The sequence below is a fragment of the Gastrolobium bilobum genome, unplaced genomic scaffold, assembly GCF_033153095.1.
Source record: "Gastrolobium bilobum isolate Gb01-03AN ecotype WA unplaced genomic scaffold, APGP_CSIRO_Gbil_v1 utg29862, whole genome shotgun sequence".
NCBI lineage: Eukaryota > Viridiplantae > Streptophyta > Magnoliopsida > Fabales > Fabaceae > Gastrolobium > Gastrolobium bilobum.
In genome coordinates, this window is record NW_026897202.1 from 268,616 (window position 1) to 281,818 (window position 13,203).

The following is a 13,203-nucleotide window of genomic DNA, read 5'->3' on the forward strand; positions in this document are numbered from 1 at the left end:
AAATACAGGGTGGAAAAGGCATAGCACTTATATCATATTGTCAACCTCATGAACCATCAGATTTAGATTTATATTTTTTTTTCCCCTATATCATGTTCTACTAATTTAAAAATTAGTAAGTTGTCTAAAGATAGAGTACATTTTATTAAACCAATGCTGAGTTGTTTCAACAATTACATTAACAAAATTGGGGAGAAAAAGAGAAACAAATAAAGAAACAAAAAGTTATCTGCCATCTTTCTTGGTTCCTAACTTCATATATACTTAATAAATGGTAGGCTAACTACACTCGGCAGGGTACCACTCCGGTCAATTATATAATCCAAATTTTAAAAATTCTACATTAGCTTTGATATATATAGGGTTTAGTGAATGTATAGTGAGTGGATATAAAATTTAGGGAAGTGCACTAAGTTCTCCCGCGAGAACACAGTTATAGTAGCAATTATTACTATGTTCTCACGTGAAGATTGTATTAATTAAGTTTTTTGTGTGAATCTCCCAATACTTTTGCTTTCATCTCTCATAACAATATTATGCATGGTCACTCACTTTTTGTTAAATCAGATCGGTCAGATGTTAAGTTTAGGGTTTATCATTTGTTTTTTTTCGTCAATACCATCACGACTGGTTTATTTTTTTAATTACTTACCACAATGTTCTTGTCCTTGATTGCTTAGATAATGGAAAGCGACAATGGAATGGAGTTTAGTGTCATTCTCGTACTCATTACTCATTTGGAGTGTTTGAATCAACTGACTAACATGTTTGTCAGTATATGTGCTGTCTTGTTACGCATTGCTGAAAACCGGAGAATTAGACGCAGGAGAGTCTCATGGGATTTTTGTGGGAGGGCTAGAGTAAAGGAAATAAACTTTCTTAGGATTGTTCGTATAAGTGATACGGCGTGTATTGAGAATACAAGGATGGACAGGAGGTCGTTTCATAACTTGTGTGGGTTGCTTAAAACTGTTGGTCAACTCCAACCGACATGTCATATGGGTGTAGAGGAGATGGTTGCAATATTTCTTTACATATTGGCTCACGATGTGAAGAACAGAATAATTAAAAGATAATTCATGAGATCGGGGGAAACCATCAGTAGACAGTTCTCTAATGTGTTGCTGGCAGTGTTACGTTGTCATAATGTTCTACTAAAACGACCAGAGCCAATCCCGGAAAACTCGACTGATGATAAGTGGAAGTGGTTCAAGGTAATAGTCTAGTCCACAAACTGTTATAACTGAACTGCTTTAACATTGACTCACCAAGCGTGTGACCATGTTACTAATTTTCTGAAGTAATTTATAGAATTGTTTGGGAGCTCTTGATGGGACACACATAAAATATAAACCCTTTGCAAGCGGATAAGGCCAGATACCGTACTAGAAAGGGTGACATAGCAACTAATGTTTTAGGGGTTTGTTCTCAAGATGGTCAGTTTATTTTTGTCTTGCCTGGTTGGGAGGGATCAGCAGCAGATTCTAGGGTTCTAACAGATGTCATAAGTCGTACAAACGGTTTGAAGGTTCCTAAAAGTAAGTTTCTCTGAAGTGCCTAATTTCATTAGGTTAAGTTATTTTACTTACTACATGACATGTTTTGATATAAGTTGACCGTATCTTTTGGTGTAGGATACTATTACCTATGTGATGCTGGTTACATGAATGGGGAAAGTTTCCTTACGCCATACAGAGGACAACGATATCATCTTAGTGAATGGAGGCACGGTGCCCAACCAAGGACAGTCGAAGAATTTTTTAATATGAAACATTCCTCTGCAAGGAATGTCATTGAACGCTGCTTCGGAATGCTTAAGGGTCGTTGGGAAATTGTACACTCGAAGTCATTTTATCCCGTTAAAACGCAATGCAGGATTATAAGCGTGTGTTGCTTGCTTCATAACCATATAAGGAGAGAGATGTCAGTGGACCCATTGGAAGCTGAAGAAGCGGACATAGCAACTAATGCTGAAAATGGCATGGGAGGAATTGATTTGATTACTCATGTAAAGTCATCTAATGCATGGACACTGCGGAGGGATGAAATGCCTCAAAACATGTTTAACACCTGGAGGAATCGTGTTTGAATTTCTGGCTGTTTTCACCAATCATTGTTCAATTTGTGTTTTCTTTCCATTGTGTGGTTATGTAAACCTTATTACGCTATTTCCCTTTATGTTGTAATTTTCGGTACTTTCACAAACATTGTGCCATTGTACTTAAATTATTGAAATTTCCGGTGTTTATGTTTAGGGTTGTTTATGCAACTGTCCATATCACTGATGCATACATTGTTATTATCATGTCATAGAAATGTTAATGTTGTTGTCCCTATTGTAGATATTGTCTTTGGTAAAGAGTAATCATGGCTGAGGACAGCCAGACTTCAAGAAACAAATGTAATCACACTTGGACTGCCGAGGAAGATAAGATCTTCATCGATTGTCTTACTGAGATTGGTGGATGTTGGAGAGGTGAGAACGGGTACAAACCAGGCTTCTCTAATGCAGTTGAGAAGTTGATGCATCTTTGGATACCTAATTTCTCAATTAAAGCAATCCCACACATTGCCTCGAGGGTGAAATTGTTGAAAAAATAGTACAACGCAATTGCAGAAATGACCGGTCATGGGGGTGGGAGTGGTTTCGGTTGGAACGATGCCAAAAAAATGATTGACGTTGAGAAGGAAATATTCGATGATTAGGTTAAGGTGAAATAGTTTTAAGTTATTATGTTATTACGAAAAGCTTTCATTTCATTTTTTATTTTATATTCACACCATAACTGACTTGTTATTTGCACAGTCTCACCCTACTGCAAAGGGCCTTTACAATAAGTTGTTTCCCCACTATGACATACTGGGAACCATATCTGGCAAGGATGCAGCCAACGGAGGTAATGCAGAGACAATGCAGGATTCGGTTAATGGCATGGAGGATAATGCTACATGCAATGCAGAGAGTGTGAATGCATTTGAGGATTATCTAGACCTTACGGGTGACTACATACCCACACCATTAGAAGAATCAGTGATGCCAGAAGTCATTGTTTAAGAAATTGTGCCTCCCTTAGATGTGTCTAATGCAACTGGCAAAAAGGGAAAGAAACGTGCTCGACCTGAAGATCCATTAGTGGCCCCAATAGTTGATGTGATGAAAGACAAATCAAAACTATCGCAAAACAACTGATAGTATTGACAAGCTTGTTTCTTGCTTTCAACACCAAGCTAATGGTAGCATGAGGCGTATGTCAATAATGGAAGAGCTGGGAAAAATTGGAGATCTTACAGACCCTCAGATGGTTCAACTTGCTGTCCAGTTGGGAAACAATGCAACATTGATAGATGTCTTCATGCAATACAATGATCATCAAAGGAAGTGTATGATTGCTGGGTTGTTGAGAAATTCCCTATAGTCTGATATGATTGTTTTTTTTATGCATTTTTGTATATAGCCATATTTTTTTATGGTACTTTTTGGTGTGGATTGGTGTGGACTTGGTAAAGTGTTAATAGTTATAGGGTGCCCAACGAAGGACAGCAAATTGTGGTGACAGATTGCATAACATGACATTTTTTATGTTTTTTTGGATGTGGATCCATTGTCATGTATGCAATGTGCCTGCCTATTAGTGTCCTTGTGTATTTTGCTTGTTTGAAGTCATAGAAATGTTTAGTATTTATGTCTCTATGCTTGTGATGTAAACCATTAGAACTGGGTTGGAGTGTTTTGGAGGTCTGTGTAAATGAAAACCAATTTGAAACGTTTGAAGTCATGCGGACAGGAGCTGATAAAAATACAAATGTGGAAGATTATATTTGAGAAATGTAAGAACCCGCACCGTTAATTAAGGTATTTAATTAATTAATTATGCAAAATTAGGAAATGATTCCATAATTGACCCTAATAATTATTATGAGGCTTTAATAATTATAGTAAGTGAGTAATAATGCTGAAAGTCGCTTTTCGGAAGAAAAGTGCAGATACCGGTTCTGCTAGTCGGTATAAATGAGTGCAAATATGATAATTCTTATAAAAATGTCTAGTTTCTGAATCCAAAATTTGGGATTAAAAGGCTAAGCTTAGCAATTAAAGTTAATACTGTGTGTTTAAGTGCGTTTGGGCTATAAATAGGCACACTTAGGCACAAAACCCTAAATAACTACTGCATGTACGTGAGTGTGTGAGGGTGGCTGATCAGCTTGGCTGCTCCTTGGGGTTTCTTCTCCATTTTGGGTCCAAGACACTTCCTTTCTTGATTTTCTTCACCTCCAAACACTTGAGCCTTGTGTGAGTGGCCTTGTGAGTGTGTAGAGAGCTGGTGTTCTGAGTTGGGAGGCTGTTGGGAGTCAGCTTTGAGGGCTGAGTTGGAGAGTTGAGTTGTGGGAACCTTAGAGTTGGCTTGTTAAGCTTCAAGGTGTGTTCTTTGTGGAGAAAGGACCAACCTTCAACTTACATTTTCGTGTGCAGAGAGAGACAGAACCTTGGAGTTGTTGTGTGAGCTCCAAGAGCACCCTTTTTCTGAGTTTGAGCTTTGGTAAGCCTTGTCACCTTTGATCATGAGTTTAATGCTTAAAAATGAAAGTTTGATGCATGTTAAGGCTTAAAGATGATAACTTGTTGTTGGATAATGTTGAACACACCTAGAAATGCATGTTTAGGTGCTGTAAATCGGTAAAAACCCAACCTTGGAAGGATATCTTCACGAAATGCATTTTCTGCATTCTGTCGTGAAATATCCGGATATGTGATATCCGGATATGGGTTTTGAGCATCCGGATAATAGATATCCGGATATGTCCAGTGAGATATCCGGATATTGCATATCCGGATATGGTCCCGAGGAATATCCGGATATTCTGGGATTTCGTAGAACAGTAGCTGTGCTGTGTGTACAGTAGGCTATTGGGGGTTTGTGGACCTTAGATTGATGAAGTTGAACTTCTGTAATTTATGAACTAAGTCAGAATCGTTGTGATTAAGGACTTATGGCTTGATATGGAGCCTTAAGACGTAAAACGTAAGAAGAGGCGTTGTCTTTAAGTTATATGCTTGTGTTGCATTATTATTGATATAGTATTGGTCCATAACAGATTGTGAATCTGCTGTGTTTGGACTTTGAGCTGTGGACTCTTGGCTTTTGGGGTTAGCTTGCAAGGTAAGCTTTCGTGTCCTCGGTTTAACCATGTTGTGGTTCCACCATGTCCCATGGGGGTATGGTTTATGCATGCTGTGTACATGCTTTTGGATATTTGATATGTTGATTGAACTTTACATGTAATGGCTTTTAATATGCATGTGTTGTTTCATCTTGACAGGAAGCCTGTGTATGTAGCGCCATACAAGACGGTGTACCGGGGTGAATGCAAGTGGTACTTGCATGGTGTGTAGGTGATAGACGTATACCTGCACAGTCTCTGGCCAGTAGATTAGTATTGACACACATGACATGATTATCTGCTGCATTGCATTGTTTTAGAAATGATAAATGATAAACTGTTTTTGAACTTATATTGCACATGTAAGTGAGCTTGGGGTGGAAGATCCTTGAGGACTCACTGACTTACTGAGATTTCTAGATTAGAGATCTTACCCCACGTTTGGGGAATGCTTATTTCAGGATCAGGTAGTATGGGTACTGATGCCTCAGGCGGCAGGAGGCCGGAGCTTAGCTGATTATGTTTTACTGCTTATGTTAGCATGACTGGATTTAGATGTTGTTTATGTTTTCCGCTATTTATGATATGTTGTTGTTGAGACTGATGTTGGGCATGTTGCCTAATTTGAGTGAGCATGGGGATTGTCCATGACACTTTCTGTTAGTACTTGTAGTTTGGAGTTGTATAAACTGTTAGATAGTCCGGTCTACGTTGTTGTAGTTCCGTGACTAGAGCCACACTTATATTATCTATGTTATGAGGTATTTCAGTTAGCTGTTTTATTGCAATTACATACAGGCGATCCTGAAATAAGCATTCCCCAAACGTGGGGTAAGATCTCTAATCTAGAAATCTCAGTAAGTCAGTGAGTCCTCAAGGATCTTCCACCCCAAGCTCACTTACATGTGCAATATAAGTTCAAAAACAGTTTATCATTTATCATTTCTAAAACAATGCAATGCAGCAGATAATCATGTCATGTGTGTCAATACTAATCTACTGGCCAGAGACTGTGCAGGTATACGTCTATCACCTACACACCATGCAAGTACCACTTGCATTCACCCCGGTACACCGTCTTGTATGGCGCTACATACACAGGCTTCCTGTCAAGATGAAACAACACATGCATATTAAAAGCCATTACATGTAAAGTTCAATCAACATATCAAATATCCAAAAGCATGTACACAGCATGCATAAACCATACCCCCATGGGACATGGTGGAACCACAACATGGCTTAACCGAGGACACGAAAGCTTACCTTGCAAGCTAACCCCAAAAGCCAAGAGTCATTCACAATCTGTTATGGACCAATACTATATCAATAATAATGCAACACAAGCATATAACTTAAAGACAACGCCTCTCCTTACGTTTTACGTCTTAAGGCTCCATATCAAGCAATAAGTCCTTAATCACAACGATTCTGACTTAGTTCATAAATTACAGAAGTTCAACTTCATCAATCTAAGGTCCACAAACCCCCAATAGCCTACTGTACACATAGCACAGCTACTGTTCTACGAAATCCCAGAATATCCGGATATTCCTCGGGACCATATCCGGATATGCAATATCCGGATATCCAGAATCTCATATCTGGATATCTATTATCCGGATACTCAAAACCCATATCCGGATATCACATATCCGGATAATCATCGGGCACATATCCGGATATTTCACGACAGAATGCAGAAAATGCATTTCGTGAAGATATCCTTCCAAGGTTGGGTTTTTACCGATTTACAGCACCTAAACATGCATTTCTAGGTGTGTTCAACATTATCCAACAACAAGTTATCATCTTTAAGCCTTAACATGCATCAAACTTTCATTTTTAAGCATTAAACTCATGATCAAAGGTGACAAGGCTTACCAAAGCTCAAACTCAGAAAAAGGGTGCTCTTGGAGCTCACACAACAACTCCAAGGTTCTGTCTCTCTCTGCACACGAAAATGTAAGTTGAAGGTTGGTCCTTTCTCCACAAAGAACACACCTTGAAGCTTAACAAGCCAACTCTAAGGTTCCCACAACTCAACTCTCCAACTCAGCCCTCAAAGCTGACTCCCAACAGCCTCCCAACTCAGAACACCAGCTCTCTACACACTCACAAGGCCACTCACACAAGGCTCAAGTGTTTGGAGGTGAAGAAAATCAAGAAAGGAAGTGTCTTGGACCCAAAATGGAGAAGAAACCCCAAGGAGCAGCCAAGCTGATCAGCCACCCTCACACACTCACGTACATGCAGTAGTTATTTAGGGTTTTGTGCCTAAGTGTGCCTATTTATAGCCCAAACGCACTTAAACACACAGTATTAACTTTAATTGCTACGCTTAACATTTTAATCCCAAATTTTGGATTCAGAAACTAGACATTTTTCTAAGAATTATCATATTTTTTTCGTAATTTTCTGAGCACCTTTTCGATACGCGCTTTTCCAAGCCAGTACCGGTTTCTAGCACCAGTTCTCATTATCTGGACTTGAAACTCGTTTTACAAGTCCTACATATTATTCTAGTAATTAACATGCACTTATTATAATTTTCCGGGATACTTTTTCGGCACGCATTTATACTGACTAGCAGAACCGGTATCTTCACTTTTCTTCCGAAAAGCGACTTTCAGCATTATTACTCACTTACTATAATTATTAAAGCCTCATAATAATTATTAGGGTCAATTATGGAATCATTTCCTAATTTTGCATAATTAATTAATTAAATACCTTAATTAACGGTGCGGGTTCTTACAGTAAGTGTACCAATAGGCAGCACATGATAGCAAATAAAGTTTTTTTTATTAAGAGGTACCCCCTGCTAGTACTTATTACTGACTTAATTTCATTATCTGTCTAGTATTGAATTTTTTTATGCAGGTTATAAGTTGTTATTGTCTTCAATCTGGTACTGAATGATGGTTGCTTTTTGTTAACAATTTCTCCACAATGCTGTGAAATAGGGATGCAACTGAATGTCATGGTAACCTGTCATTTAATAACTCTATCACTTGCTTGGTGCATCTGTAAAGTTGATTTATTTCATGTCTAACTCATGTTCATCATAAATGCAGGAAGAAGCAAGTTGGAAATGTTCAAGAGTTACACATATAAGTGCTATGTATGACACCATGCCCACAGGACATGTATCTAACATTGTTGTTGTTCTAATACAGTTTCCTGGTTATGTTCATGGCTAACATTCTGTATGCAAGACAGAATTTTGACACTCTTGTCCTATATGCAAGTTAGCCGAAGGAGATGAAATTTGGATTTTGGACGAAATCAATCAAAGGAGAGACTTCATGTCTGATCTAGGAAGGCCTCTTGTTGACAGACAAATCACAAGACCTCTGCTTCGGTTTATATACCATTGGTGAATTTTTTTAGGACTACCAAGCTAGATGGGGAGTAACCTAAATTGAGATAAACAATACAGATACAAGTTGTAAACCAGTATTGACTTGGTGACTCATCAAGCTTTTGTGTAAAAGTATATAGTCCCAAATATGATGTATGAGACAGCTGTTATAGAATCATTTGTGTCTTAATTGTAGTTAAGGGTGCTTAAGTTTGTGGACTATGTAAAGTTGTTGTTATTCACAAACTGAAATCCAGGATTCCACAGATGATTGTCCATATTCACTAGTCATAACTCTGTTTACTGTCAATTTATATCGACTTGCACTGTAAATTAAAAAAAAAATGAAGGAATTGTATAATTCTCATTTTATTGAAGGAGCTAAATATTCAATGCTAAGTATGCCTTTGTAAGGCTGTACAATTTGTTGTTGTTACAAACATCATCACAAACATAGATCACTACCCTATTTACAAACTGCAGCTCTATGACACTTTTATATATTTTACACCTTCACTCTAAATCCAATCCCATCATGCAGCAGGCTTTCAGAATCTCTTCTCTCTAAGTGCAGCAGGTTGGCATTTTTCAACAAAACCCTTGTCGTAAGACAATATACCACCAGCAAAATGGTTATGATTATCCAACCCATGCAGATGCTGTATATCAAGGTAAAATGTTGTTCAGGCAATCTACGTTCGATGGTGGACTTTGATTGCTCCTGAAGGCACCATGTGACTCATACGTTCCTGTCTCATCTAAGAATCACTTTTGCCGTTGGATTGTGCAATGGGCACTTTTGTTGATTCTGATACCCCACTAACAATACTACTTCCACTTAATCCTGAAGAATGACTTTCTGAACTTGAGCTTTGCAAAAGTGAACTGTCAAAAGGACTATAAACATCATTTGTATCAGCTGCATCTGCAACAAACATAGCTATCACTGCAGTGATCAACACCCGTTTCATGAAATTTGCTTTCCTCATCTTATACATGGGAAAAACTTCTTCATCCAACCCCATCTTCAACAGGGTCATCATTTTCTGAGCAAAACCAGAAGTGAAGAATAAAACTTGTTATATAATATTCACATACCAAAAGGAAAAAATAATATAAAAAAAATCATTTTTTGGGTTAACCTGTATGTATGACAGAAAAGAACAAATTTTGCGGTGATAGAAACAAAGTGGTGTCAATGTTTGGATTTCATTAAGAAAAAGTGTAATATTCGTGAGTTTAGGATCTAAATGTGGCACATTAAACCAGGATATAATATGATAATAAACAATCCATCAAGTACTAACAATATATTTTATTCAAGATAATTTTCAAATCCACAAAATAAGGACAAATACAATTTTAGCAGCAAGTATTAAGGAAATATCAAATACATAAGGTGAGATAAACTTGAAAGGATAGACTCAAGCAACAAGTAATTAATAACAAGCACTTTAAATATAAACATCACCCCAATAATAACTGAATATATAAAAAATACCTCCACTTCCAAATCATCCGAGCCATTCAAAGTTGTATGAGAATCCAAACCGCCTGATGAATGTAAGCACAATAGTATGAGATATAACAACATGAGTAACTAGGAAAACAACCACAAAAGACTGAGATAAAAAATTATCATTGTTCTCAGAAAATAAGACAATGATATAGGTGTCGAGGCATGGAGGAGGATGCAAGGAGGATGATGCTGCTGTCTGCACTAGGTCACACTTTCAACTCATGGACCTCTACCACACTTTGTTCATCAACACCATAAGCCTCTCCTATGGAATTAACTGTATCACCAATGTTCACCATGTGAACCAGCAATGTGGTGACCCCTCTTGCCTTCTAGTCTGCTGTAGGACAAGCACATAACATTGGAACTTTGATTTGAGCACCAACTGGCATTTTGATAGATGCCTTGTAATTCTGACCCATCAATCCATGGCAGGTGGTGAGGCCTTGGTAAGTTCTAAATTACCAACTCAAAGTAGGAGTCATTTTTTCTGACAGTGTAATGAGTGATTTTATTTGAAGGAATCTTGTAACACCTTGTGATGGTGTTCATTGAAGATTGCTGCCCATGTGAACCCCTGTACAACTACCTTTTTTATGTTCCAATACCTTATCTCATTATAGTCACAAGAGCAAATGAGGTCGTCTTTACTAGGGTGAAAATCTAGTGACATGACAGTTGTTGTATGTCCTGTGAATGTTCGAAGAGAATAACCAGGCTGCAAAGTATTATCAGAATTCAATAAATTATATGATACAAATAAAATAAATGATCATGCAATATAATAGCACGTATACTGATGATAGAAAAATGTATGTGATGCAGACTTCAGACATAAGAAATGGTTAATCACACAAATTAATTCACAACTGATGCTATATTAAGAAGTTACAATCTTGAAAGGTTCCAAATATGTAAGGACAAAGGAATTTTTTCCTGGATATCAAACAACATGCATAGATATAGATGAAGGTAAGGAACCAAATCCAGGTGGATTTATTGACAAGTTCCAGCAATAGGAGGCACTCAATCCATCTAATGCATTGACCTATTTCCTCTACTTTCAATCATACTTTCCATCTAATCCATAAAGAAGCCTGCACCACAAAACAGAAAAATTGATTTCATCATACTTTAAATTCAAATCAATAAACAAAAGCTTCTTCCAAACACCACTGAATATAACATTACTGCATCAAATGGAGATTATTTCATACTTGCATTTTGTTATCAACACAGCACCTACCTTTTTGTCATGGCCACCAGTAACAAACAGTTTTCCTTCTGATGACAAGTGACAACACTCAACTTCATCATACTTGCCACATCATCAATCAATACTTGTCATGGGATCAGCATAGATTCCTCTAGATAGAGCAAGAAGTGGAGTATCCTGCATGATCTTCCTTCAAGGATCACATGCACCAGTACAATAACTGACTTGCTTCATAACTTCATTTTCAACTTAGGATTTTTGCATGTTTCGCACATTTTGGGACTGTAATCCAATCATCCAGCGGACTACCTATTCAGCAAACATATGTACAGGTAAGCTATACATGAAAACAAAAGTACATAACTACTAAAAGAGATATTCAAAATAATTATAAAAATCCAACGTACCACCAAATATGCTACTGATTCTCTCTTTAACATGGATCATCCATATCCAATGAATCAGAGACAGTTAAAAGAAATATATTTACCACAGCTGAAGAGCCATTACCACTTCAAAATAAGTTGAACAATACAGGGAGCCATTACTACTATCAACATTTCATGACATTAATAAATAACATCTACGTCGAGGGTTTCGCTAACTTACAACTCCACACAACATAACTCCGAAAGTGCTGCTAATGCAACACATGACCCTAAACCATTACAATACAAGTCAACAAAAAATCAACATTGTAGTCATGATGATCCCAAATGTTATAACAATAACAATTATCGAAACACTCTGTAATTTGATCACTTTCTCGAACTTCATACAATTACGGCAACTCGGTTCTTCAAACCACTCAAAAAAAATGACAATCGTCCACTGTTCTGAAATTAGGACATCCAAGAAATTGTCTTTCCTGATTCCTTTCTGTCCAACTCATTCGCAACGCAGCCAGCACTCCACAATAGCACATCTTCACCCTAGAAGGGGATAAGGATGAAGAATGCCTAGAAATGACGCTTTCACCTCCACCTCCACCTATGCCAGACCCGCATCCACCCATGCTTCCGTCAATGGTTCTACTGTAATTGTTTCCAAGCCTCCACCCACTAGTCACTATGTATTTTTGTTACTGCCGCAGAGAGAGAGACAGATCACCACTTCTAAGTTCCACAAGAGAGATTTCCATGTATAGCCAACAAACCACAGCTCACCACTTATATAGGCAACAAACCAACACAAATGTATATAGTCAAATCCAAAACTGTATGAACAAAGATTTCCCAACAATCAAATTTCAATGTCAAGGTACCAAATTTTTTTTGAATATTTATACATGCGTACCCTTTTTCTGATAGTGGTTGAAAAGGCAAATTTTTGGAGCATTATTCAGCAAAATAAAAACCAAATAACCCTAAACCCACACAAAACAGGGGAAATGGATGACATAAGGTATTTTTCTTTTTGAATACCATTTTTCGACCACAAACACAATGATACCCATAACGGTTTACAACAAACAGCAATGACCATACCTCTTGTTAAGTCTATCCCTAACGTCAAGCACAAGTCCGGTGCAATGCAGCAAAACCTCTGCCTTCTTTGTATGCGTTCAGTGTGTGGAACAACCTTAGTCGCGACCCTTGTGATGTCCGCTCACCGGAAACCTGGACACGTCAATTCCAAAGACACAGATTTGTTTTTTTTTCTACGTATGGACGTTGGCAACAAACACGCGTTGCATACGGGTAAAGGGAAGCAAGGATAATTCAAGTAAAATTTTATAAAAAACATGGGTATTTTCGTCATAGCACATTATTTTTCCATCTATATTTTATGAAGAGTCAAACATGGACTTTACAAAAGTTACTTAATTTTTTCCGGTAAAATTTTTGCCTACCAAACAACTTTTTTTACATTTTTCTATCAAACTCACTTTCCATCTATTTCCTTACTAATCTTATTTTCCTATTATTCGTACAAAATTCCCAC

At 37.5% G+C, this 13,203-nt stretch overlaps 1 protein-coding gene and 1 long non-coding RNA gene across 4 annotated transcripts; one reads left to right on the forward strand and one right to left on the reverse strand.

The window, feature by feature from the left end:
- Positions 1-1,354: 1,354 nt before the first annotated feature.
- LOC133304874 (uncharacterized) lies at positions 1,355-2,331 on the forward strand. Its single transcript, XM_061504950.1, has 2 exons — positions 1,355-1,538; positions 1,635-2,331. The coding sequence occupies exon 2, from the start codon at positions 1,664-1,666 to the stop codon at positions 2,087-2,089; it is 426 nt and encodes a 141-aa protein (XP_061360934.1). The 5' UTR covers positions 1,355-1,538; positions 1,635-1,663; the 3' UTR covers positions 2,090-2,331.
- A 6,741-nt stretch (positions 2,332-9,072) lies between these two features.
- LOC133304875 (uncharacterized) lies at positions 9,073-12,933 on the reverse strand. Of its 3 annotated transcripts, none has more exons than XR_009750686.1 (5): positions 12,747-12,933; positions 11,667-12,427; positions 11,290-11,568; positions 10,026-11,140; positions 9,073-9,570 (listed from the first exon to the last, which is right to left on the reverse strand). It is a non-coding gene; the product is annotated as an uncharacterized LOC133304875 (long non-coding RNA). The 3 variants fall into 3 exon arrangements; XR_009750685.1 differs by having other exon boundaries at positions 11,667-12,475; XR_009750684.1 differs by having other exon boundaries at positions 11,667-12,933.
- Positions 12,934-13,203: the final 270 nt, after the last annotated feature.

Coding starts and splice junctions, on each gene's coding strand:
- LOC133304874 (XM_061504950.1), top strand. CDS start 1,664: ATGAATGGGGAAAGTTTCCTTACGCCATACAGAGGACAACGATATCAT.